A 26,784-nucleotide genomic window follows, 5' to 3' on the forward strand; every position below is an offset into this window, starting at 1 on the left:
TAGAAGAATGGGCTTTCAAGTCAGACAGCCTAACATTAGTCTCTTGGCTCTGCTGCTTTACCAGCCACCTGTTTGGTCTTGAGTGGGTGGGCCAAGTTTCCCCTTCTGTGACCGAGGACAGTACTAGCAATAGCCTCAAAGGATTTTGCATATGTTTATTAAATGAAATCACAGGTGTCAAGCACCGAATACATTTTCTGATACGTGATAGCTAGTCAAACTGTCGTTTCTGTTTGGTTCAGTTTTGACAACTATGATCGTGATGATGACGACTGGGACTGCTCTTGCTATAACGACTATAGCTTCTGGGGTTTTCTGATAATGAACAGGTTAGCACTGTTTCACCATCTGGTTTTTTATCCTGTTTCTGTGTCTACTTTTGCTTTCTGGAACATACTGGGTCACGATTTGCTTGTCCCTGAGATTGCCATGTCCCTTCTCCTATTCTCCTCACACTTTAAGCACCTAGACCTCCTCCCCAAATGCGGTTACCTCCACACTGCTGGACAGGGTCTGCCCAGTCTCAGAAGATAATATGGTCTCTCTTCCTCCCAGGAACCAGACCATCATCTACTCCCTCCGTTGAGAGCAGGGGCTGATGCCAGGAAGGAGGTCAAATGTTGATTTCTGACAAAGCACCAATTCCATTTCACACCCTTGGCTGGGAAGAAATTTGGCTGCCCCCTGCTTGTTATTCTCTGTTTTTCTGCTCTGGGTTCCCCCATAATTAACACAATGCCCCAGGCTCAGAGCCCAAAAGATATTAGGTTGAGTCGAGAAGAAATAGGTATGTAAGCAAGAAAGCTACCTAACACATTCCCTCGTGTATAAAAATATAATGCTGTAATTACGTTCCATTTTAGTCTCCTCTGCGGTGCTCCCTGAAGGAGAGGAACCCATGCGTCCTGCACTCTCAGCTCCAAGCACAGTACAGCTCGACACTTTGGGGGCTCATTAAAATGCTTGTTATTGCACTGATGACTAGGCACCTTCCCACATCCAATCCCCGCTCTCCAGAGCAGGGAACCCACCAGTCAACCTGCCTGTGTACTGACGAGGAAGGATGAGAGACAGTTGTCAAAACTATGAACAGAGTATGGCGCTGTGAAAGTATATGGCCCTAAGCTCCACTGGCCCATCCAGGGATTCCAGCCTGATGGATGCTGTCTTATGGTGAGAAGTCCAGAGGTTTCTCTCTCTCTCTCTCTCTCTCTCTCTCTCTCTGTGTGTGTGTGTGTGTGTGTGTGTGTGTGTTTCTGTGTATATAATGCCTATAATTCACAATCTCTCTTCACCGCCACTAGGACAAAGCAGACAGATCTGTGTGCCCATCATCACACTTGCTCAGACAAAAGGCTACACTCACCTATATATAAACGGTGAGGGTCTAGGGGGGCACAGAGTGCAATTTACTCTGGGTCTCTACTTTCTCCCTAGGGCTCCGGGCTCAGTTCCTCATTTGGGGAAATCCATCAGCTTCGAGAGAAAATACAAAGCAAAGGACAAGGAACCTCAACTTGCTGGGAAATTCCAAAGAGCTTAATCCGTTGTTACCGTTAATCAAAGAAATCAGTAACTACAAGTAGTGGAGTTGTTACAGCTGTGCAGGTTGTTGTGGTTTAGCCTAGAGAGCGCTTTCCGATAGGTCTGATCTCTGTATTTGATCTCTGTAACAACCTTATGAGATAGATAGGACAGGCATTACTGTCTGCATGTTATGAATGAGGAAACCATGTTATGAATGAGGACCCAGAGAGGTAAAAGTAAATTATCCAAGTCATAAAAGCTATCAAGTAATGGAGTTACAACCCAAACCAGTTTTTCTAATCCCAAGGCCAGGGCTCCTTCAGATTCCTTATTCCATTCTAACCATCAAAGTTAGCCTGCCCTTTGATCACTCTTTTTTGTAACTGTAACTGGTTTTGTGTGTGTGTGTGTGTGTGTGTGTGTGTGTTTTAAGGGGGGGGGGAACCACTTTCCTTTTTTTTCTTTTTGAGGATTTTCATGTTCTAAGTTTCCATTTCTTCTCAGCACCTTTTTCTCCCAGAAGGCAGCAAAGTAGAGTGGAAAGCTCTGGATTTGAATTCAAGCAGACCTGAGCCTGAATTCCAGCTTTGACACTTACAAGCTGAGTGACCTCAAACAAGTCAATGACATCTCTGAGCCGCCCCCACTTCTGATGAGTGAAACAGAAATAATTATTACCCATCTTGCAGGTTGTTGTAAGAATCAAATAGAAAATAGAGATAAAGGTCTTAGCACGAACCTGGACCATAGTTAGTAGTTAAGTAATATGGATGCCCTTCCTCACTCCACCACCTCAACTTGATGCTCTAGTCTGTAAATACGCAGTTCTTATTTGCCAGAAAGTGGAGGTTCAGGCTTTGATTTATGTGTGCATTTACTTCTCTGACTGTAAAATAGGTTGGCTGGCATTTCAACTCTTGATGATTTACTGTTTACAATAGAAATTTCCATAATCATTTATCGGTTAATTGAGACAGTTTGGGAACTTGTGACTTGTAAGCGTGTGTGCACACACGACTCTAAGTCACGTGAAGGCTGAAGTTATTACTCAGAAATTACTTCTATTCTATAAATCATTCTTCTTCATTTCATCTAGAACCAAAAGGGCTGAGGTGGCCTTACTTGACTAGCGAGCTAATTTCATCGACCCTGTTCTGAACATGAATATTCTGCAGGGATTTGGGCTTATGATCTCTTCGAGTTCAGATCGCACATCTCCAGCACCAGATTCCAAATGCATTTTCTAAGGAAGGATGGGTTGATCAGCAGCCAATTTCCTGTGCCTTTGGACAGTAGTGTGGTTTCGTTCTCACACCTGGCTCTTTCCCTGTCATCACATTTTCTTCCCCAAGGAGCTTCAAGCAATGTGACTCTGAGAGAAATGGATTTGGTAGACAAAAAATAAGCCAGGCCATACCCAATTTCGACGGAGAGAGGATAGGGAAAACTTAAAGATGTTTTCTTTATACATTTTAGCATTTTTTTTTACTGGCTGTGGTGATGGCGGTTGTTATCATTTTAAACATTTTTATTATGAAATTTTCTAAGCATATTCAAAACCAGAGAATATGAGGAAATGCCTTGTAGCCACCCCCGCCTTGTTTTGCTGGAGTATTTTAAAGCAAATGCAAAACACTGTATATCATTTCACCCCTAAATACTTCAGTTTATGCCTCAAAAATAAAAGGATGTTTTGTTGCATAATCACAGTGAATAAATAATTCCTTAATAACATTCCTCTAAGGCATGCCCCATATTTAAATTTTCTGAATTATATTTAAAAATGTGCTTTTACAGTTGACTTGTTTGACTCAGATAATTTATGAAGAGGAATTTAATACTGAGTTTTCAAAGGCCATGCATATTTCTAAAGAATAATTAAATACCACTGTTATACAATGGGAAAAAAAGAAGACTCCATCATTACCATGCACTGCCTCCACTTGAATTTTTGACCCTTAAAATTCTACTGTCAGAATGTATGTCCTTTGTGAAAATACAGATCTCTGTACAGAAGTTTTCCTTCATTCGTGAAGCATCAGGAATTTCAGTGTCCAAGAAAACAAGTTTTAAAAGAAATATTAGAAAAATCAATCAGGGCCCCCTGGGTGGCTCAGTCAGTTATGCATCCGCCTTTGGCTCAGGCCATGATCCCAGAGTCCTGGGATAAAGACCTGCACCCAGCTCCCTTCTCAGCGGGGAGTCGGCTTCTCCCTCTCCCTCTGCCTGCTGCTCCCCTGCTCCTGCGCTCTTGCTCACTCTCTCTCTGACAAATAAATAAATAAAATCTTTAAAAAAAAAAGAAGTCAGTTATTGGACAGGACAAAGACAGTCATAGTCTCAGGGATTCAGGTGTGGGGGCAGCAAGAACTATAGAGGGAGCTACTTAAAGACCAACATAAGGCTATTTATTTTAAGATTTTATTTATTTCTTTATTTGAGAGAGAGAGAGAGAGAGAGAGAGAGAGATTGCATGAGCACTGGGAGGGGCAGAGGGAGAAGCAGACTCCCCACGGAGCAGGGAACCAGACATGGAACTCCATCCCAGGACCCTGGGATCATGACCTGAGCCGATGGCAGATGCTTCACTGACTGAGCCACCCAGGCGCCCCCAACATGGGGATATTTAACTGCTTAATCAAAACCACTGATTTCTCTGACCTCTTTCTGGATTGAGGCAACCTGAACCCTAAAGACTCAATGGTTTTATTTGCTATAGGAATACAAGGCCTACCAGATGACATCCATGAGTTCTGTTGACCCTAACCCTAATCCAGTGGGAGCTCCAGCTCTCAACTACTGCCTGGCATCCAAGAATTTTTCTCTTAGAGAGAGGACAAAAAAAAAAAAAAAGGCAAATGTAGGTGACTGAATTCAGTAGCATTCCTCAACAGCATGGCAGAGGAAAACTTAGGAAAGCCCCATCTGCTCCCTTGTACATTTCTGGTGGGAGTATAAATTGCCTTGGTGAGCAGAGATTGTTGACAATATGTATTAATAACTTTAAAAATGTGCCTTTGCTTTAAACTGTCAGTTGTACTTCTAGGAAATAAATATTCTTAAAAATAGAGAAAGGGTAAGATTAAAAAAATACAGTGTGAAATCAACAGATGAAGTAAGTAGGTTTCACACTGAAAAAATAAGCAAGGATAGAGAGCATTTTTTTTGTAATCTGCAAATAAAACAATGTAAAAGTCATCTAGAACTTTGTATCCTATAGAAAATATACCTTATTCTCTTCTATTCATGGAACTTTGACCACTGATCATATACTTAGCCACAAAGAACAATATAACACAGATTTTTAAAAGTAGAGATTTTATAGTCTACCTTCTCTGATCAGAATCTTGTAAAATAAAAAAATAACAAAAATATAGACCCTTAAATCCGAAATCACTGGGAAATTAAGACACACACCCCTATGTAATTTTAGAATCAAAGAGGAAATCAAACCTGAAATTCTTTATTTTATAGAAAATAATGAAAAAACACACTTAATAAGATATCGACAGGATACAGTTAAAGCTCTACTCAGGAAAATGTATAAAGATTGAAAATAAATGAGTTAATTTTTCAACTTAGGAGAAACTTGAAAATAATGAAATAAATGAAAATGAAATAAATGAAAAGAAATCAGAAGAGAGGATTTCATTTTTAAAAAGCTGAAATTAATAGAATCAAATTGAAACTATCATACAAAGAATAATTAAAATCAAGAGCAGTTTCTTTGAAAATCCTGATTATGGGAAAAGAAAAAGGAAAACAAAACAAAAAACACAATACTGACAATGGAAAGGGGATATACTCATAGACAACAGTGTGCTGGTCATTTAATAATTCACTCTCAAAAAAAGCCACTATTTGTAGTGCTTGCTGATTTCCATGGTGCAAAGACTCCCACCATGGTGACTTTTAAGCAGCCAATCCAAATAAAAACTCTACCTAAATCATAACTTTTAAATATGCTAAAAAATACCAAAACATCATACTAGATGGGGAAAATGCTAAAGTCCTTCTCAGATCATGAATAAGGCAAGGATGCTGAAATTACCACTATCATTCGGCAGTGTTTTAATGTTTCAGCTGAGGCAAAAGAAAATGAGAAAATTAAATAACTGGTATAAATATTGGCTTAAAAGAGAAATAAGTACTTCAGATAAGCCTTAGAGACTCTAGGTTTGTTTGGTGGTTTTTTGTTTTTTTTTTGTTGTTGTGGTTTTTTTTTTTTGTTTTTTTTTTTTTTTTTTTTGTTAAGAGACTTAATTTGGTAAGATTGTTGTATATAAAAAAATACATAAAATCAAGAGCTTTTCTCCATATGCTGTTTTAAATGGAAATAGAAAAGCAACCCATTCACAACAGGAACAAAAGTCAATCAGAGGAAGACAATTATCTTATGATCTCTCTGATATGAGGAATTTGAGAGGCAAGGCGGTGGGGGCGGGGGTGAAGGGAGGGAGATAAACCATAAGAGACTCTTAATCTCAGGAAACAAACTGAGGGGTGCTGGTGGGAGTTGGGGGGGATAGGAAATCGGGGTGATGGACATTGGGGAGGGTATGTGCTATGGGGAGTGCTGTGAATTGTGTAAGACTGATGATTCACAGACCTGTACCCCTGAAACAAATAATACATTATCTGTTAATTTTTTTAAAAAAGATCATAAAATGCCTAAGGATCAATTTAGTAAGAAAGCTATTATACCTATTTGAGGAAAACAATAAAATATTCAGAAGAAGTTCCCCAAAATAAAACTTACAAAAAATGCAGAGATATACCATGATTCTGATTGGGAAAATTTATCATCATTTCTTCCAAAACTTAATAACTGTAATACAGTGATAATCACAACCCAAATGGAGTATATTTTGTAGCTGGATAAAATTATTTTAAAGTTCATGCATAGAATGAGAACAAAATATCCAAGAATAGCAAGAAAATTATGACAAAGAAGTAGTGGATATCACCAAATATTAAAAGTTACCATAAATCCACTATAATGAAAATAGAAGGTATTGGCATATGAACATCAAGTTAAATGAGTGGAACAGAGTAGAATCTAGAATAGGTCCAAGTACATATGGAAACCCAATATAAGGCAATGGTGGCAAATCCACTGAGTGGGATAAGGACTGTCATATGAATAAATGGTCTTGGTATAGTAGCTATTTATCTGGAGGAAAACAAAACTCAATATCCTACAATAAGCTGCAAAACCTTATATCCTAAAATAAACTCCAGATCTATTAAAGCCATGAAATACAAAAAAAAAGAAAGTCACTAAAAATATGAGAAGAAATTTAGGGAGGAAAGACCTTCCTCCACAAGCCAGAAGAAAAAAAAAAATACAAAAGCTATACAAGCAAATAAATGGCAAACAAAAAAAAAAATCACAACACAGGTGACATAAAAGGTTTGTATCACTAATATAATGATACATTAGATAGATGATAGATGATAGATAGATAGATAGATAGATCGCTAGTCGCCCCTCACCTAAGCAGCATACTCTCCCTGGGCATTTTCATTTTCATGGTTTTAAGTGTGACCTATATGCTGATCACACAAGCATAGACTGATTCCCCTTTAAATTCACAGTGCCCAGGGGCACCTGTGGGGCTCAGTCAGTTAAGCACCCAACCTTTGATTTAGGCTCAGGTCATGACCTCAGGGTCATGAGCTCAAGCCCCGCATCGGGCTCTGTGCTGTGTGTGGAGCCTGCTTAAGATTCTCCCTCTCCCTCTGCTCCTCCCCTCTCCCCGCCCCCCATTCATGCTCTTTCTCAAAAAAAAAAAAAATATAAAACAAGCAAACAAATAAATCAGTTCATAGTGTTCAGCTTCAAATGGGCTCCCAATGTTTCCTACTGATCCTGTTATTTCTCTTAATAGCTCTCTCTTGATCCATGCAGTGGATTCGACTCTTACAGTCCTCCAAGTTCCATCCTCACCACCTCCTCTCTCACTTATAGTAAAAACACAGCAAATGATTTTACATTTTTCTTCACAAAGAAAAAAGAATTCACCCTAGAGAATTCCCTCCAATTCTCACAACAAACAAATAAACATATCCGCCTCCTAAACCATCTTTCCCTCCTGTCTGTTACAAAGAAGCGAGATCTCTCATCCCCTACTAGAAAGTTCATTCCTCTGCCTGTGCTCTGCATCCCATCCTCTCCCAGTCCTTGCTTGATTCATCTTCGCCTCTCTTTCCTCCATTCAACCTCTCCCTGTCAAATGGCTCCTTCCCACTGGCAGTTAAAGATATTTATGTCCCTTCTCTCATTAAAACAAAAAAGATCATTCATTTACTTCTTCTGTAAATATTATACTCTCTTCCCTCAGGTTCCATGGCCCTAATTCTGTTAGCTGTCCTTTGGTCACTCTAGCTCTTTTGCCTGTGCTTTTAAGATGCCAGTATTCTGAGAGTTCTAATACACAAACTCTCTTATGGGATCTCACCCACTTCTAAGGCTTCAATACCATCTATATGATGTTTATCTTTTATTTTTTATTGTTTATCTTTTATTTTTTAATTTTTAAAATCTTTGTTTAGATACCATTTACATACCACAAAGTGCACCCATTTTAAGGGGACGATTCAATGATTTTGGGGAATTTTACAGAATCATGTAATCACTACCCCAATCCAACTTTAGGATAATTCTGTCACCCCCAAAAGATTCCTTTTCACCTTGCTTATCCTTATTTCCATCCTAAACTCCTTCCCATATCCTTCTCCTTTAGATGCGATTCTTCTCTAATGTCCTTTAAATGAATGAATGGCACAGCTGGCCCCTCAGAAATCCTGGACATCATTCTTTTTTTTTTTTTTAAGATTTTATTTATTTATTTGACAGAGAGAGATTACAAGTAGGCAGAGAGGCAGGCAGAGAGAGAGAAGAGGAAGCAGGCTCCTTGCTGAGCAGAGAACCCGATGTGGGACTCGATCCCAGGACCCTGAGATCATGACCTGAGCCGAAGGCAGCGGCTTAACCCACTGAGCCACCCAGGTGCCCACCTGGACATCATTCTTAACTCCCCTTTCTCATCCCCTATATCCAGTGAAGGATCATTGGATCATAACATACATTTTACTTCTGTAATGTAAGTCAAATCTGTCCCTTTCTATCCTTTATTGTTACTTCACTTGTTCTGTCCTCTAAAATCTCCTCCTTAAATTACTCCCATCCATCCACCTAACTACTCATCCACCCAACAAACGTGCACCGAGCACCTACTATATATACACCAGGCACTGTGCTATGACAGCCACCTACCTGGTCCCTCCGTCTTCGAACTTGAATCTTCTCAATGTGGTCTTAACCCAGCAGCCAGGCAGCATAATCTCTTTAAAGACACGCTATTTCCATGCTTGAAATGGCTTCACACTAACTTTTAACTGGCTTTCCTCTGACCTTGGGATTAATTCCAAATTTCTTAACAGGAGCCTTAAGGTCTTTTGTGATCAGGTCTCTCCCTGCCTCTCTAAATCTCACGTGCCATCACATCCCTTGCATAAGTCACTTAGTTATCTGCATTTCCTCATCTGAAATAAGTGGGGATAATGACAGTGCCTATCTCAGAGGGAACTGAGAGGATGAAATGAGATAATGTCTGTGAAGCACATAGCACAAGAGCACATACTATGCATCAGGGAATGGTAGCTACTGATGATATAGGGATTATCATGTTAGCATTCCTCAGCCTCCCGCTCCTCTGAACACTTTTTTTTTTAAGATTATTCATTTATTTATTTATTTGACAGACAGAGAACACAAGTAGGCAGAGAGGCAGGCAGAGAGAGAGGGGGAAGCAGGCTCCCCACTGAGCAGAGAGTCCAACGCAGGGCTCAATCCCAGGACCCCAGGATCATGACCTGAGCCGAAGGCAGAGGCTCAACCCACTGAACCACCCAGGTGCCCCTCCTCTGAACTCTTAACAGCACGTTCAGTTGGTATCACACAATTTCACACCCAATAATGTCCTTGAAGACAAAGACAGTGACTTACGTACCTGCTCTAGTCCCCAGAGCACTTCAAACTAACTAAGCACTCAGTGGAGTTTAATAAATACCTTCTGATCAAGGTTCACAGAGGAAAAAGTGACGTAGGGCTTACTGACTCTCTATAAGGGTAGCTGCTATTTAAAAGACCTTAAATAATAAACACCAAAACCCAGGGCAGGTCATTTGCTTTCACCTACTGAGCTAACGACACATTACTGGGTTAGCAACTGTACAGTGGGTTAGCATTAAACATGGACTTACTGGAGGTCAGTGGTTTTCTTCACATGGTTTGCTGCCAATAACCCTGTTTTTGACAGAAATGGAGTATGAAAGCATGAAGATGTTTAATTCTACTCCCTGGCGTGCAGACAATATACAATTTGCCTACTCATGTGTGAGATCAGATTTTTTTTCTTTTTTGCTTCTTAAATATAAATGTTCTCTCTGTGCTACCAATATAACATAGATCCCATTTCATTCGAAAGCCAATGGAATCCTCTTAAAATAGTTCATATTTCTTGGCTGATGGCTGGGTGGCAATCAGAATCCCAGAATAGCCCCCAGGAAGCTAGAAAATTCGGAGCTCTTCGGATGCTAGAACACCCCACAGATTTGGCAAGAATTCCATTGTGTGTGCACTCGGTAGTAAACTGGCACACTGTGATTGTTTTCCCCTTCGTTTTCAAATACTTTCTGACTACCTCCCATTTGTGATCCTCTCCTGCCTTGTCCTCTCATCTTCTCTAATCGCCCTCGTGTCCTGTGACTGCCTCTCCACCTGACATGTTTCTAGGAAGACATCTTTGTGAGCTCCTCCACCCTCTGATCTGTGCCAGTGCGCAATTACCCGGATATAGAGTGGGCGTGGAGGAGCTAAAGGTGGAACTCTGGGGCTCTATAGGACATGGACTCCCATTGGTCCAATGCAATTTTGTAGCTAAAGCTTTACTGGTTTAGAAATTATTCCAAAGCCAGTGATTGTCTCGTGCCTTTGATGTTGCTAAGGAGAAGCTGGAAATCGGCATGGGATATAAAGGAGATGAGAGGAGAAACCTGCTCTGAACACAAGAGACAACACTTCCAGTTGGGGGAAACAAAAGGCAGTCTCCTCCAGCTGTGTCCAGGTTTCTCCTTCTTTATGTGGAAAATACCAAGGGTTTGTGAAGAACCCTCTGAGGGAAAAAATGACAACCACCACCAGAGGTCAAATAGGACCTCATGGCCCAGTTTAAACACCAATTCTCTCACTGGACATACGTTCTTCTTTCCACATATGCCCTCTTAACAGTATCATCCCAAAACACACACACACACATACAAACACACACACACAGACATGAGATGAACACCAGGCTGCCATCTGCAAAACAGACAGATGCATATAGCAAGTACAAAGGCATATAAGATCATGGGCATGCTCTATGAAAGCGTATCACCACAAAGAAAGGCACACCCAGGGCGCCTGGGTGGCTTAGTCAGTTAAGCATCTGTCTTCGGCTCAGGTCAGGATCCCAGGGTTCTGGGATAGTGCCCCACATCGGGCTCCTAGTTCAGCGGGAAGCCTGTTTTTCCCTCTGCCTCTGCCCTCCCCTGACTCATACTCTTTCTCTCTCTTTCTCTCTCTCTCTCTCAAATAAATTAATAATTTTTTAAAAAAGGCACACCCACATACTGCTCCAGATACACAGCAGGCCATTCCCACATGGACCCACACTCACATAACACACCAAGACTGGTTATGCAGATAGACATCTATCCTTACCCTGACCTTAAGCACAATAATCAGCAATGTGCAAAAGGCGGTACATAGAGCCACTGACTGACAAATCTTGTCAGCTTTTTTGCTTCACTTTCAATACAGCATGTTGTTATAAGAGCGGGGACTCCAGAGTCTGGCTGGATGCCAACCCTCCCTCTGCCACTTATCTGTGACTTTCTGCAAATTAGTTATCTGCCCCGCGTCTCAGTTTGTCCAGCTGCAAACTGAGAATTGTAACGGTACTTTCCACACCAGGTAATTGTGAGGATTAAATGAGCTAATGCACACCAAGCCCTTGGCAGGAATGAGAACTTCCAGAACTGCCTGAGAATGGGGTATACTTGGATGGGAGATACAATCGGAGAGGAGTAGTGGGCAGGGGTTGAGGTGTGGCACAAAGAGTTGATTCCCTGGGCGTACGTGCACTTCTCAATAATTTCCACCAAAGGACAGGGGTCCATCATTAAAAATGACAATAGACCCACTCTTTTTTCTGAGGAAATCTGTGTATTTGCAGGTTTGGGGTATTGTACTTATGCGCTGGCTGTTTCAATGTGATAACACTGAGTCCGCTTTTGAGAGTACATCTTTGCTGTCTACCTCTTCTGTAACTATTAAGGGGAGCATGTGTGGTGTGGAGACTTCTTCCACCTGGCAACACGCTCATGCATGAGCCTTGAAGGAGGACCCCACCAAGCCACCTCGGGAAGGAAGTACATGTCCCACAGTAAACTGCCCGTGTGACTTGGAGCTGTATCAGTAACCTATAGCTGCCCGCTCTATTTTCAGCCCTCACTTGGGTCTCACAGCACAAAAATAATCAGAGCAAGTACAAGTGCCTTGACAGTGGACACTCCTGCTTCCCTCTGCCAACTCCAGAGGCAATCCTCCCTCTGCTTCCCTGTGAAGGGCTGTGAGGACAGAGCTGCTCCGGACTCAGAGATCCGTCCCTGAGAGGCTTGCCATGGACCAAGCCTCCAACGAGATCACTGATGCCTCTAGAGCTGTTTAATGAAGGGAGAAAAAAAAAATTTCTAACTTCTCGCATCCTTGGGTTTTTCATCCGTAAAACAAGAGTGCCACCAGTGGTACCACAGGGTTGTGGGATCAGGGACAAGAATGCCTCTAGTATGGAGCATTAGGATGCTTTCCCACTCCCAAACCCTGCTCACCCTTATCACACAGCTAGAATTCTCTAGACAGGCGGGGGCAGAAAGAGCATTTCTTTTTTTTTTTTTTTAAGATTTTATTTATTACAGAAAGAGAGCATACACGAGTAGTGGGGAGGGGCAGAAGCAGAGGGAGAAGCAGGCTCCCCGCTGGGCATGAAGCCCCGACTTGGAGCTCGATCCCAGGACCCTGAGATCCTGACCTAAGCAGAAGGCAGATGCCCAACCGACTGAGCCACACAGGCACCCCCAGAAAGGGTATCTCAATGGCTATGTGCATGTCTGTCATCATGGTGTTGGCTTTTTGTCTTTGTTTTGGTTTGGTTTGGTTTGGTTTTGAGGGGGTTACATCGAGGCAAGAAAGATTGGAGGTAGGTAGGGGTAGAACTGGAAACATTTAAAGGTACAGAGTGGGCTTGAAAGGACTTTGCCTTGAATTCTTAGAATTCCACCAACTTTCCAAGGGAATGCTAGAAATGGGGAACCTGGATGGGCTGGGCAAAGAGCGGAGCCAAGAGGGGATCCAAAATGAGGCAGGTGTTCTGGTCATTCAGTGAGTAACCTGGAATTTGCACACTTGAGAAACGGGAACTGGAGGAGGAAGCAGCAGATGGGAAATGGCGCTATAAAATGAGCTTCACTGCACCAAAGAAAATGCAAAAACAGAACGAGAGTGCGTGCCTCTATGAACTGTTTTGACTATGAAAACATGATTCCACCAGACAGCTTATATGTCCTACAGATGTGGGGCAGGAGGAGAGGAAAAACAATATTAATCTAACCCTTTTAGCCTTACAACCTGCCATGTGTCCATACTCTCCAAATATTTCAAACGCAGCAGTTCACGTCCTTGAATTTTTTATTCTGCTGGAATTTAGCAAGAATTGTCAAAAAGTATGGTTGAAAAAGAATGGAACGCTTTAGATGACTGAAAAATTATAAAGCACTGGCTTTCCTAGTATAAAAATAGGTTCTGCCCACACCTTGGATTCTGCAGTTGATTTAAGTTTTTCATCTATATTAAATGTCAATTACCATATACTTAATAGGATTCAACATAATACAGTGAATTAATCATTTCAGTGGTATAAATGAATGGACTGACTAGGTCACTATGCACTTATTTTTCATTGTTCATGGAAATCATTTTTTCCATCTATAATTCCACATTGGTTTCAAAATAGCTATTTTATTCTCACCAGGTGCTAGTAGCCCAAATCTTCCTCGGGAGCTGTTAAGTAGGCTCGACTTGCTCTGTGATCTCTCACAAAAATCCAGAACGTTTTGGCTACTAAACCTTTTAAAAATCCCAAAGAACTCTCTTGTTTTAAAACCAAGAGAAATGAAAGTATGTGTCCCCTCCCTAAAACTTTTTTTTTCTTTTTGTCTTTGCTTAGAGGCAGTAATCGAGAGGGATCTGGGCAGGATAATAGGTGAGTTTACTTAAGTATCAAATTAAGGACTCCCTTCAATATTCTTGCTTTAGGGCAGGGGACTTTTTCCCCACTAGGTAAAACTTAATTTGGTAACTGAAAATGAGCAGCTTATGGAGCGCAAGACCCCTTTCTACTGGGCCACGTTTGCAGAGATGCGGATGGGTCATTGAATAGGGTCATATGGCTGAGGTCGCCGACATTTTTAGTGCTGCAATTCGCTACACCGCCCTTCCTGAGGAGCGTTCTAGTTCATGCACATTAAATTTGAAATTGATGAGCATTCGGGAATCACTGTCCTCCCCACCCTCAGAAATAAAGATAAATACCTCTAGAAGTCTGGAGGTCTGGGAGAGGAATCTCTGGCAAAGGAGTGGTGCCCAGAAATACCACTTAGTACTACAACAGCTGACAGCTGCTCCGACTATTACTTCTACTCCTCTCACCACAACAGAATTACTACGACCGTTTATTGAGTCTTGACTATCCCAGGCACCTTGGCAGGGGCTTTGCATGTAGTACATTTCCCTTTAAGGTAGGATTAGTCTAGGTTCTACAGATAATGAAACCGAACACGGAGTAGTTACATGCCCAAGGTTACAACAGCGAGCAGGACCCCCATTCGTCCAGTTCCAAAGCTACCAGGGCGTGCTGCATCCAAGAACCTACGTACCATTTCTGGAAGGACAGAATTGTAGAAACTGGGGCTTTGGAGCTAGGCAAGAGGGCCCTGGGTTGGAAAGGTGGCTGGAAGCCAAGTGAGAAAGGGAAATGAGGCATGTGTTCTATGAGTCAGAGTGGACGTGGTGACTCCTGCTAGCAGCTACCCGGTCACAGAATAAACGACTAGAGCTTACATGTGTGTTTGTGAGTCAGATTGTCCTGCACTTCAAGAGGTAGATAACCACCACTCTACTTCTCTTTTTCACGTTCATCATCAAACTCGTGGTGGTCTGCATTTCCTTACAACTTAACTTTCTCCTTGACCCTCGGAGTCTGTCTTCCAGCCTCGCCTTTCCGCTTAGCCTTCTCTCTTAGAGGTCACTAATGATATCTTCCCGTATGATGTTGCCACTACTGCAGGGGCCTCTATCAAACCCTCCACACCTTGAAGGCTTCTCTTCCTTTGCTGTTTTGCCAATGCTCTTCCTCCCTTCTGTTTTTCATTTCTCTTTTGCTCTCCTCTGGTGTTCCCATACCTCACTCACACCCCTTACTCACTCCAAACCATCCTCACAATGGGCCAGGAACCACTGGGGATAGACAAGAAACATCAAGCAGTGTGTGCCTTGGCTTTATCAAAGGAAGCACAGCGGGGTGGTCAGAGACCCAGGCTCTGGAGCTAAAGCACCTGGATTCAGACCCCCACTCGGTTACCTCCTAGCAGCATGACCTTGTTAAATCACTTCGATCCCCCTATATCTCAATGTTTTACCTGTAAAGCAGGAGTAATAATAGTGTTTACCTCATTGAGTTGTTGGAAGGATGAAATAAGTTTCCATATATAAAGCACTTACTTGGAACATAGGAAATCTTCATTAAATGTTATTTATTATAGTCTGTACAAAGGCAATTTCTAAAATGTTGATTATTTCCACAAATGAATTATTTACTTCTGATATTTAAAATTTTTTAAGATTTTCTTTATTTGAGAGAGAGACAGAGTGAGCATGAGCATGAGACTAGCAGAAGGGCAGAAGGAGAGGGAGAAACAGACTCCCCCTTGAGCAGGGAGCCTGATGTGAGGGTTCCATCCCAGGACCCCAGGATCATGACCTGAGCTGAAGGCAGATGCTAAGCCAACTGAGCCTCAGGTGACCCTTAAATTTTTTTTAAAGATTTAGTTATTTTGAAAAAGGGAGAGCACACAGGTGGGAGGGGCAGCGTGATAGGGAGAGAGAAACTCAAGCAGATTCCTTGCTGAATGTAGAGCCTGGCATGGGGCTCGATCTTATGACCCTGATATCACAACCTAAGCCAAAACCAGGAGTCAGATATATAACCAACTGAGCCACCCAACTGCCCCTCTGATATTTAAATTTTTAAAAGGTACACCATTCGTCAGTAATCTCATAAAAAGTTCCACACTCTCTACTTATCTCGGGAAGGTCAGCTTGTTGTTGAGCTGATCTGTCCTGGGCCTCCTTGTTCTCAACTTTCTCCATGGCTTTATGTGCCACTTAGGTTCTGATGAGTCCTAAGTCTTTCTCACTTCCCCAGACCTCTCTCCTGACCTCCAGATCCAGCCAGCCAGCTGCCTACTGAGCATTTCTTCCCTATCCAGCTCACAGTGCGACAAACCTCTTGTGTCTAGAAAGACCTCCAATTGTACTTCCTGACTTACTTAAAAGGCCACACATCCATTCAGCAACCCAAGCCAGAAACCTGGGGATCAGCCTACTATTCTCTCACCCTTTCACCCATCACATCTAACTGATCACCAAGTAATCCTGATACAGGAATGTTTTAAATGTATCCTCTCCTCCCTAACGCTACTACCACACTACCTTAGGTTGGGCCTCAGTCCCTCCCTGCATCAGTAAAAGCCATGTAACTGGTCACTTTGCCATCATCACTTTTGATCTTTGACCCCTGTTCCACTGGGTGGGTGGGGGGGGGGGTGCTACAGCCAGAGCAATCCTGAAATGCAGGTCTTATCTGGTTATTCCCCTGCTTTAAATCCTTCCATGGCTCCCCAGAGTCTTCAGGACCAGGTTCAAATACCTACACAAAGCCAACAAGACCCTTCATCATTATGTAGGCCCTAGCAACTTCTTCACCTCTTGCAATGAATGAGTCTCCCCTCTCACATTCTAGCTTCACCAAGATGTGCCTTACACAGCTCTGTGTTCTTGACCCTTCCGTGTGCTTCCATGGGGGGTCCCCTTCACCACCTAACCTCACTCTCGTTGGCAAAATTCTACCCTTATTTCAAGACAACTCTTTTTTTTTTTTTAAATTTCCATTCTGCTGTCTTTCCTAAGTCCCTTGGACAGAGTGGGTGTTTCTTTCTCCATGCTAGCCTGTCATCTCGCACTTAGCTTCGTTGCAATAATTACCACTTCACATTGTATTTGACATTTTACCTGTCAGGTAAGTTCCCTCGAGTTGAGGACAGGGACTGTTTCCTATTTATCTCTACTCACCCAGTGTCCGCCCAGGGCACAGCATACCATTTTCGCCCATACGGCAGGCTCCTTTATACCTCTCTGCTCTCTGTCTCCATGGAGCGAGTCATTTATCTTTCCTCCCTAAACATTTGGCTAAAATGCATTTTATCTGTGAGATTTTCCCTGATTACACTGACTTCCCTCTCCTCACTCCTTCATTTCATCATGTCCTCAGGGCTTAGAGAAGACTCTTCCAACAAACAGATTTGTGCTTTAATGCTTTCCGATTCAATTCTTGCTCCTAGCTCGACCACTCTAAAAGGTTTAGGAAGCATCTGCTGAAATCATCCACAGAAGTGTGGTTTTAAAAATTAATTTCCGTTCAAACACCTATTTTTTTTTTAATGCCTGGAGAAGCAGTCAGGCTTCTTGCCTTTCCCAAACCAAATACCCTGTCAGCGCACGATATGGGCAGAAAGGACAGAGAACACCGAGTCATCTACAGTGAGACTTCTGAAAGCAAATGAGGCGAAGACTGAACTAAGGGAAGCCACCCAGCTCCTTAAAAGGCTTCAGAAGGACCAGAAAGAAATTAATCTGCCCATGGGACTTCTAGAATGGACTGCTGAAAACAGATGCCACACAAAATATCCAAGAAGATGCTTTCGTCAGCTCGGTGCCCTGAAACTTACCCAGGAGACTAAAGAAGTAAAAATGGAAAGGCCACACTCCCTACACTGCGCGCTGCTTCCTAAATACTCCTCTTTTTTACTAGAAACTGTATTTTCCCCGAGCTAGACTCCAAAGTTCTTAGAGGCCAGTAACAGCATATGTTTCTTTTATAGTTCCCAAGTTGCCCACCCCACTAAGTACGTAGTGTTGGCTCAAGAAATGCTTTGTTGTCCACTCACCCATCCCCAAGTACTTAACTATTTTTCTTCCCCTCAATATTTTCAGGAATGCTTGTTATTCACAAAAGAGCACAGTCTTGGAAGCCAAGAGGAAATATTCATCTGTTGGTATACATTTTCCCTTGGCTATGCATTAAACAGAGATTTCCTTTGGAAATGTAAACAAAGGATGCCTGATGAGAAAGGACAAAGAACTATATATAGAGATCAAGTGGCCAGAGTCTGGGGCGGGGGGGGGGGGGGGGTCAAAGCATGGCCCTCCCTTAACCAATTTAAAGGAGTCTTCCTTCTGCTCCTGCCTCCTTCCCATGCTCTCTAGCCCCAACCAAAAAATAGTTTCCAACTGCCTATCCCCTGAATTCTGGAAGCTGAGCAGCAACTGGAACAGGCTGATTTACTAAGGAATTCAGCTAAAAAATCTGTGGTGATCTTAATCTCTGTTTCTGTAATAATAGGAAGACTGCAGCTTTGTTTACTTTCTGGGGAGAATAGAGAACAAGAAGAAAGAACCAGGAGAGAGGCAGTATTTACAGCCCCTTTATGAAAAGTCAATCTAAGACAAAAACATTTGCAGACAATAAGGAAGGGGAACAGGTTTGGCAGGAAAATAGCCTATTCCAGTTTTCTCAGAAGTGCCTTAGCTGGTCTCCTCCACCCCCGCCCAACGTGAAAGGCCTGGTTCACACTGTGAATAGAGTCTTTCCCTATAGACAAAGCTGGATTCGATAGAACGCCAAACACATAAACGCGCGCCCGCGCGCGCGCGCGCACACACACACACACACACACATTCACATCACCCTTTAGTGTCTGGTTCTCATGACAGCCTGTCTCCTACTATTTATTTCATTGTGTAAAGTATTTAGAAGCATTTATGAAGTCTCAATTCACTTCTTTAACTGCATTTTTAATCCCGGGGCTTGTTCCAAAGCCTTCTGGACACACAGGCTCTGTGCTGAATGAGTATAATAAGTACCCTGGACTCACCCTATTATTATGGGGAAGTTTAGGGCACATCCCTAACCTTTCAGAAGGGATGATGTCATAGAACACAGCCATGCTCTTCCATAAACCATGTTGTGGGCTTCCTGTCAAAGACAGAATCCTAAACTGGAGGGCCTATGGAGTTAACTCCCCAAATACTCTCACCCTTGACGTTTAACATCGGATCTCGTGGTTCTTTGGCAACCGTCGGTTACCAATTTTATGCCATTGTCTCTATTGCCCGCACGTGTATATTCGTAGTGGGGTGGATTTGTACAGCATATAAGCCATCCAAAGGCAGATATCGTGCCCGCCCGTGCTATTTTCTTTGTACCTGGTACAAAGCCGTGCGTAAGCAAGTATTGGCAAAAGGTGACCTTTTGTGTGGCAGAGCAGACAGCGGCCTACGCAATGGATTTAACAAGCATCTCTAAAGGAGCCTCTTAAGCCCCTCCTTGGCTGGTTCATCGCAGGACTGCTCTTCCCTCCCATTTGGTTTGTACCTGGCAGCACTGCTGTCATCTCCTGCAAGGCTCGAGCCAGAGGACCGAGACATCCCCTGTTACCTAGAGGGCCAGAATGAGTGCTCCTCTATTAACACAAGGATGCACTGTTTTATGAGACTAGCTCCTCCTTGCTGCTTGAAAAGAGTGGGGCCCTGAATACAAAGATCTGGTGGGTGCAGTGGGCGGGGAAGGGCTCTGTCTGGGTGAGGCTGGTCAGAGTGATCAACTTCCGGGGGGCAGGGGGGTGATAATACGTCAGAGAGGTCTCAGGGCAAATAAGCAATGAAAACAAACTGTTTACTTTGCTAATTTGACTACGACTTACACTATACTTAATAGTCTTTTTGATGAGAATGAGGAAGGTGATAATTATAATTTCTAACAACGTTTTATTCACTATTAGCTGTTACCCCACCCTCAGCCATGAGAATTCTAAGCCAAGGGATCCCTTATCTTGTCTCCGGCTTACAATACTTCCTTGTCTCTCCACCAGTGTGGGTTTCTTATACTGTAATCTGACAGCATAATCAGAAGCTTTGATAGAGTGGAACAGAGAGGGAGTCTGAGTAGCTAAAAAGCACTCTAAAATGCCTTCTGTTTTGTTTCTCCCCACACAGTAAAGGATAAAATCAAAGACCAAAGAAGAGAATAAAAAATGTAGCTCACAGAATCATGACCCGTGAAATTTGGAAGACACACAGAAGGTCAGGGAGTCAGTTGAATCCCTTATTTTCACAGGTAAGGACCCTGAAGCAGAGTTGCTGGGTGACTTACTCAAATTCATATCACTGGTTAATGGCAGTGTCAAGACTGGAACCGTATTTTGTAACTTACATTCCAGAGTTCTTTCTTTCCATTCATTGGGCTTCTTCCTAACTGTCCTGCTACATTTCCACAATCTCGCCCCTGGTTTAACAGTGTCCTCTACCCCCTCCATATAGCAGCACTCTCCTCCACAAATGGAGTGTCCAGCAGGGATTAAATTGTTATGGTGCGCTCATCATCCAAGTACACCCTCCTTTAAGAAATGCAAGACCTGGGTATTGCACTGAGGAGGGCACGTGCTCTGATACGCACTGGGTATTATACTTAACTAATGAATCATTGAACACTGCATCAAGGACTAATTATGTACTATACAGTGGCTAACTGAGCAGAATTTTAAAAAATTAAAATTAATTAATTAATTTTTAAAAAAGAAATGCAAGACCTGAAGACCTCCAGTTAGGAGTGCTTACTTGTATAAGACAATTCTTTTTCTTACTAGAAGATTCTCACACTCCCTTAAGTAGAAATCCCTAGGTAGGATTTACCTTGAACCACCACATTTATCCATCATACAAGGAAGCTTAGAACTAGACCATGAGGTTGTAAATAGAATTAGAAATCTTTTCATCCAGGGGTGCCTGGGTGGCTCAGTGGGTTAAGCCGCTGCCTTCAGCTCGGGTCATGATCTCAGGGTCCTGGGATCGAGTCCCGCATCGGGCTCTCTGCTCAGCAGGGAGCCTGCTTCCTCCTCTCTCTCTGCCTGCCTCTCTGCCTACTTGTGATCTCTCTCTGTCAAATAAATAAATAAAATCTTAAAAAAAAAAAAGAAAGAAAGAAAGAAATCTTTTCATCCAATCACTGCCCAGGAAGAATGCTGTAACATTTTATCCGACCTGCTTTAGACTTGAAGCCTTACGGTTACCTCTTTAACAAAACCAACACAAAACCAAATGCTATAGCTGAGATCCCGTGCTCTTGAGAAAGAGAGAGAAATAACACCTTTCTTTCATTACATCCACTGAACTGATGAAAAGACTGACTCCTCTTGTAAGCTCTGCTCTTTGATGTCGCCCTGACGTAGGTAACAGGTTTCGAAAACCTTAGACTGGTATGACACTTTACAATTCACAGACAGCTTGAACAGAGAGAGCATTTGTTGATGACAAGAGCAAGTGGGATGGTGATGAGTGAGGACCAAGTAAGGTCCCATTCCTAAGGGAATGAGACTTCCCAGAACTATCATTGAGCCCTTCACTCCAAATGGCTGAGCTACACTCTTGAAAAAACTCAAGTATACCCCAAGGATCACCTGATCTGGTCCCCTGAAAGAATCACAAAAGTTTCCATTACATACCTCAACTTGCTGGCAGATCTGTATTAGTTTGGCCATTTGATTTTCTAGTTCACTGTTGCGCTTAACCAGGTTGGTGAGGTTCATCTCCAGAGTTTGCTGCCATCGATGAGAGTAGGAAGCCAGAGGGAAACAGGGAAGAGGGGAAAAAATAGGAAACGTTCAGTGAGCTTGAGAACCAATATTAATGTGGAGATCATTCAGTCGGTTGACAAAGAGTCAACCGACTCATTTCAAAGAGACACTGAGCACTTGCTGTGGGCCAAGCACTCTCCTAGGTGCTAATTCATAACACTGTGCATTTGCTCCAGGCTCTCGTTATTACAGGAAAGATAACATTGATGACTTCGTGGATGTAGGAATTTAATGATATTAAGACAACTTTATGTTTTCTACAAGATTTTTACCTTTTTAAAGTATTTCATAGTATTTCATTTTGCCTTTACAGTAACCCAGGGGCATAAGGAGAAGAGGTATTATCCTCTCTTTTACAGATGAGGAGACTAAGGGAACTCTGTTGAACAAACAGTACTTGCAAACACTATGCTAGGCAATTTCATCTAATAACAATAACAGTCCATGAGGTAGGATACATTAGCATTGAGGACTGAGCTTCAGAATGGGGGCAAAGTGTTCTTTGCTGTCCTGTAATTAGTAGATGACAAAGCTGGGACTAGAACCCAGTTCTCTAGCCTTGGTCACGGCTTTGTCCCAGTATTCATGACTTTTTTCTTATTTTTTTTTTCTTGGAAACATTTGAGATTTATCAGTAGGTTCCTTCAGGAAAAAAAAAAAAGATGGTATTTTAACAGTGAGATTCATCAAAATCGAACATTGTATCTCACAGCTTCCCTCCTTTGGCCCTAAGGAATAGCCCCTGGAGATGACAGACTTCAAAACTTGATGCCTGGTGTATCAAGGTAGGACACCCATTGCTTAGGATTGCTTACTGGGACATAGATCCTTTCACTATATTCCAAGCACTTTGCAAATCTCTTTCAAATAACAGAAGTACAACAGTACTCAGAACTCTTAGTGTATTTTCCGTTGAGCAAGCTACTCCCTCCCATTCCTTATGTGGAAAAAAAAAAAAAAAACAACAACAACAGAATGTTAGTCACTCTAGGTTGATAATGGGCTTTTATATTCCTTCTCATTCCCAAGTCTTCGGCTCTGGTGGCTGCTTCTCCTCTAGAACCAGTCCCCAAATCCACTTCTCTCTTACTCACCACCCCAACACCCCCACAAAGTCTGTTCCAAATGTAATACCCCATCTTCTTGGCCCTTATTCTGCGAACATTCCGTCCCTCAGTTGTGTACACTGCTTTGTTGCTGTCTCCGTAGCGCAAAGTCCATGTTTTTTGATAGGAGGGAATGGAGGGGGGGGCAAGGGGAAGTGGGGGAACAGGGAGAGGACTCGTGTACTTGGCCCCTTTCTTGTCCACTAAGTAGCTGTGTGTGGCTCCTCAGTATTCTTGGCACTGGCCCATGAGTCCATCCCAGACAATGTATTCCCATAGACATATGTATTTCTAAGATGGGCGGTCTGATCTCCCTTGTTCTCAAACTGGATTATGAGAACCAGCTTAATCTTTGCTTCCCTTCTTGCCAGATCTCCCTTGGTCTCTTTGGCTTTATTCCCATGGAAGTGATTTTTCCCCATTTATTCCACTGTTCTTGGCTTGGGCACAGGGTCTCCCCTGGCTTCTTTAACTCCCCAACCATCTCCAACCGTGGCCTTCTCCTTAGCAAGGTTAAGCCAAGTGAAGAAGGGAGAAAGAAGGGCAGCGACTGTTGATTTGGACACACTCTCTAAGCTAAGGAGATGTCATGAGATAAAAAAAAAAAAAAAAAGAAATGGCAGAAGTTCAGAGATTGAATACAACAAAAGGTAATGAGCACCTGCTCTGGTGAGGGGGCAGGGAATTCCAAGAGAAAGAGGAGGGGAAGCAAAGGTGGGTCTTGAAGGACAAGGGGGGTTTTAACAAACAGAGATAGAGGAGGACGGAATGTTCTATGCACAAGGAATAACCTGAGTGAAAGAGAATAAAGTATAAAGACGGGCTCAGGGAAGAGAAGTTGAATTTGGCTAGAACAGAGGGTACAAGCGAGAGGGGAGCAAGGCTGGAAATGCAGCTGGAGGTCCCGTTTTGAAGGTCTCAAACGCCTAGGTAGGGAGTTTATACCTATTTTTATTTTCTAGCAGTGGGGACTTGCCAAAGCCTTTGGAGCAAGACAATGGCATAATCTGGGCCACATTTATGAACTCAACCTACCAGCAATAATGTGGGGCAGACTGAAACAGGAGAGCCTAGGGGCAGGGACACTGGCTAAGAGGAAGCTGTCATGTTCAAGGCAGTTGGTACTGCAGGTCTGGGCCAAGCTGAGAGGATGATCGAGAGAAACACGTTTCGAGAAAGGACTTGTCACTGTCCACTACGCAGAGGACAAGAAATAGGAGGACGAAGTAAAAGCAGTTGGATTTGGTAATTACAAGTCACCAGTGACCCCTGAAAAAGGCGTTTCAGTGGGGTTTGGAAGCAAATGCTAAAAGGAACAGAGGCAGGGAGTCCCTCAGTAGTGACGACGTGGAGGTGGCAAGTGTGGACTTCTCTTCAAAAATCTGGCTGCGGGGGGGCACCTGGGTGGCTCAGTGGGTTAAAGCCTCTGCCTTCAGCTCAGGTCATGGTCTTGGGGTCCTGGGATTGGGCCCCACGTTGGGCTCTCTGCTCGGCGGGGAGCCTGCTTCCCCTTCTCTCTATGCCTGCCTCTCTGCCTACTTGTGATCTCTCTTTGTCAAAATAGATAAATAAAATTTTTTTTGAAAATCTGGCTGGGGCTGGGTGGGGTGTTAAGACAGATCTACATAGTTCAATAAAATGATCCAGCTTAGGATAGACAATGGGCATTGGCAATGGGCCCCATGAGTTTAAGACTTCTACTAGCACAAAGGTCCAGATTCCCAGATCAGTGGAAACCCCATGTCTCACCATTGACGATATGGACAGAGAAGGTAGAGGTGATGTAGGCTGATAAACTCTGAGTAGACACAGCATTAGAAATCTGCGTTTCAAACTGTAATGCATTTCCATTCAAGCACAGGATTCCATGGGGAAAATGTTTTCTAACAAGTCCATGCAACCTGTTGCAACACTTGTCGTGAAACTAATAGCCTATACATAATTCATAGCGCTGAGCAGGACTAAAGGTCCCTGCTGTGTGTTCCTCATTTATGGCCCAGCACCAAGACTCGCAGCTTCTGTAAAGCCACCGAAAATGAAAATTAGGGCTGAACCCATAATTTGGGGTCTGGTTTGACTATGGACCTTGGGGTTACCGTCACAATATGGCAAATGCTTCTTTTGCTCGGGTCCCCTAGCAATTTGCAGAAAGCCAGCCCATTTTAACACGGCAGAACGAGAACTGACAAGATGACTCTAATTTCAACCTTACTTCATTAATATGAAAATGCTTGGAAAAATAAATCTCTGGCTAATGAAAACACCATCTGTTGATGGCTTTTTGCCACTGTTTTCTTACATTACGAGACATAATTTGAGGAAAACCCCGAACATTTACTTACTCACTTCCTCTTCATTTGCAAGGAATGAAAGCCTCCTCTCAAACTGGAATTGATTCTCAATAATGAACATATGCAAAGGGAAGCGGAGAATTGCTGCAATTATGCATTCCGTTTCCTCACTCTTCCTTATCATGCCTGGCACTGGCGAATCATTTAGAACTAGAAATTCGGGGCCACTGTAGGCTCGAACGATTGCATTGATTTGGCCAAGTAATTCTCTTGCCTGTACTCTGGCTAAGTAGACCAAGAGAACACATGTACGTATGTGTCTGTGTGTCAGTGTGTGTGTGTGTGTGTGTGTACACAGTCTGCTTATGGAAAATTAAACGCATCTTTTTGTTGTTGTGTTGCTGTGGTTTGGTTCTGAAACACGGGTTTGTTTTGTTCTTCTCTTGCGTCGTCCAGTGAATCCCTGGGCCAGGGTCCCTCTGTCCAAGCCTCATTAGCGTAGCTTTCTCAGAACAGCTGAAAACAGGACAAAGAGACAGCCAGAGTGGCAGGGGAGATTGGAATAGAGATATATGCCCGGAGGAAACAGGGAGGAGGGGATAGGGGTGGGGGTGGGGGAACTGGAGGTTGGCAGGGAAGCAGGATGAAGCTCCCATTTCCTGCCTCAGGAGGTTACCTCTGGGTCCTTCTGTGCTTCCCCTGTGTGAGGGTCAGAGAAGCCATTTGCACCGTGACACTGAGACCCTAGTCACCTCCAGATGACAACACCGTTACAGCTTCCATGGAATTGTACACGGGTCCTAGCAATGTAACCAAGGTTTTAAAAGGCCCAAGAGAGCTAAACTGATGGTCCACACCCATTCCGGTTTTTCATCCGAGTTCCATGCAGTTGTATCAGGTAGACTTGGCCTGTTTGGGCTCAGTTCTACCCTTCACAAAAAGGAGAATGCTGGCCATTTCTGAGATACCAGGCATGGCCTAGTCTTCCAGACAGCATCCCATAAAAAGAAATGGCTTCTTTAACCCTCTCAAATAATTGCTGGTGTGTTTGTTTTTTAAGATTTTTTAATTTATTCATCTGAGAGAGAGAGAGAGAGAAAGCAAGAGCACAAACATGGGGGAGGGGCAGAGGGAGAAGCAGATTCCCCGCTGAGCAGGGAGCCCCATGCAGGGATTCAATCCCCAGACCCCAGGGACTGTGACCTGAACAAAAGGCAGAGGTTTTGCCAACTGAGCCACCCAGGTGCCCCAATTGCTGGTTTTTATTATTTTTTTCCATGTCTCTAGACACAGGTGGTTTCAGATAACTTTCTCATTGGCTCCCTCAAGAAACCAAGCTATCCGTCAAAACATTGCCTCGTCATTAAAGCTAGAGGTTCCCCTGACGGCACACGCTCTCGACCACTATTGCCACCTCTCATGCTCCATGAAGGCACGTGTATTCACACATAGGTGAGCACACTGACACACCCCTACCTGACACCACTCGTCTTAAAGCCTAAAAAGGGGTGACGTCTGCCTGTACTATTTAAACCTGTCAAAGTGCCACCAAATGCATGCAAACTCTTTTGCTCTCTAAAAAGCACTAGAGAGCAGTATTTAAATCTACACAAGTTCCCAATTGTTTTGATGTGGGAATTGACCTTTGGGGGATTCAGGAAGAGAAGAGAAGGGAAGAAAGGCCAATATACCCCAAACCTTGAGCCTTCCCAACTCACAGAAGACAG

At 43.1% G+C, this 26,784-nt stretch overlaps 1 protein-coding gene across 5 annotated transcripts in view; it reads right to left on the reverse strand.

Annotated features, from left to right (window-relative positions):
- The window catches only part of MID2 (midline 2), a 98,997-nt gene that overhangs the window by 49,947 nt on the left and 22,266 nt on the right, over positions 1-26,784 (reverse strand). For all 5 annotated transcript variants that reach the window (XM_004769017.3, XM_004769019.3, XM_045068235.1 and 2 more), the window contains exon 3: positions 21,529-21,624. In XM_004769017.3, the coding sequence (XP_004769074.1) occupies positions 21,529-21,624 (96 nt within the window). The remainder of the gene's footprint in view (positions 1-21,528; positions 21,625-26,784) is intronic.

The sequence above is a fragment of the Mustela putorius genome, unplaced genomic scaffold (assembly GCF_011764305.1).
Source record: "Mustela putorius furo isolate JIRA1106 unplaced genomic scaffold, ASM1176430v1.1 tig00003901_pilon_pilon_pilon, whole genome shotgun sequence".
NCBI classification, from domain to species: domain Eukaryota; kingdom Metazoa; phylum Chordata; class Mammalia; order Carnivora; family Mustelidae; genus Mustela; species Mustela putorius.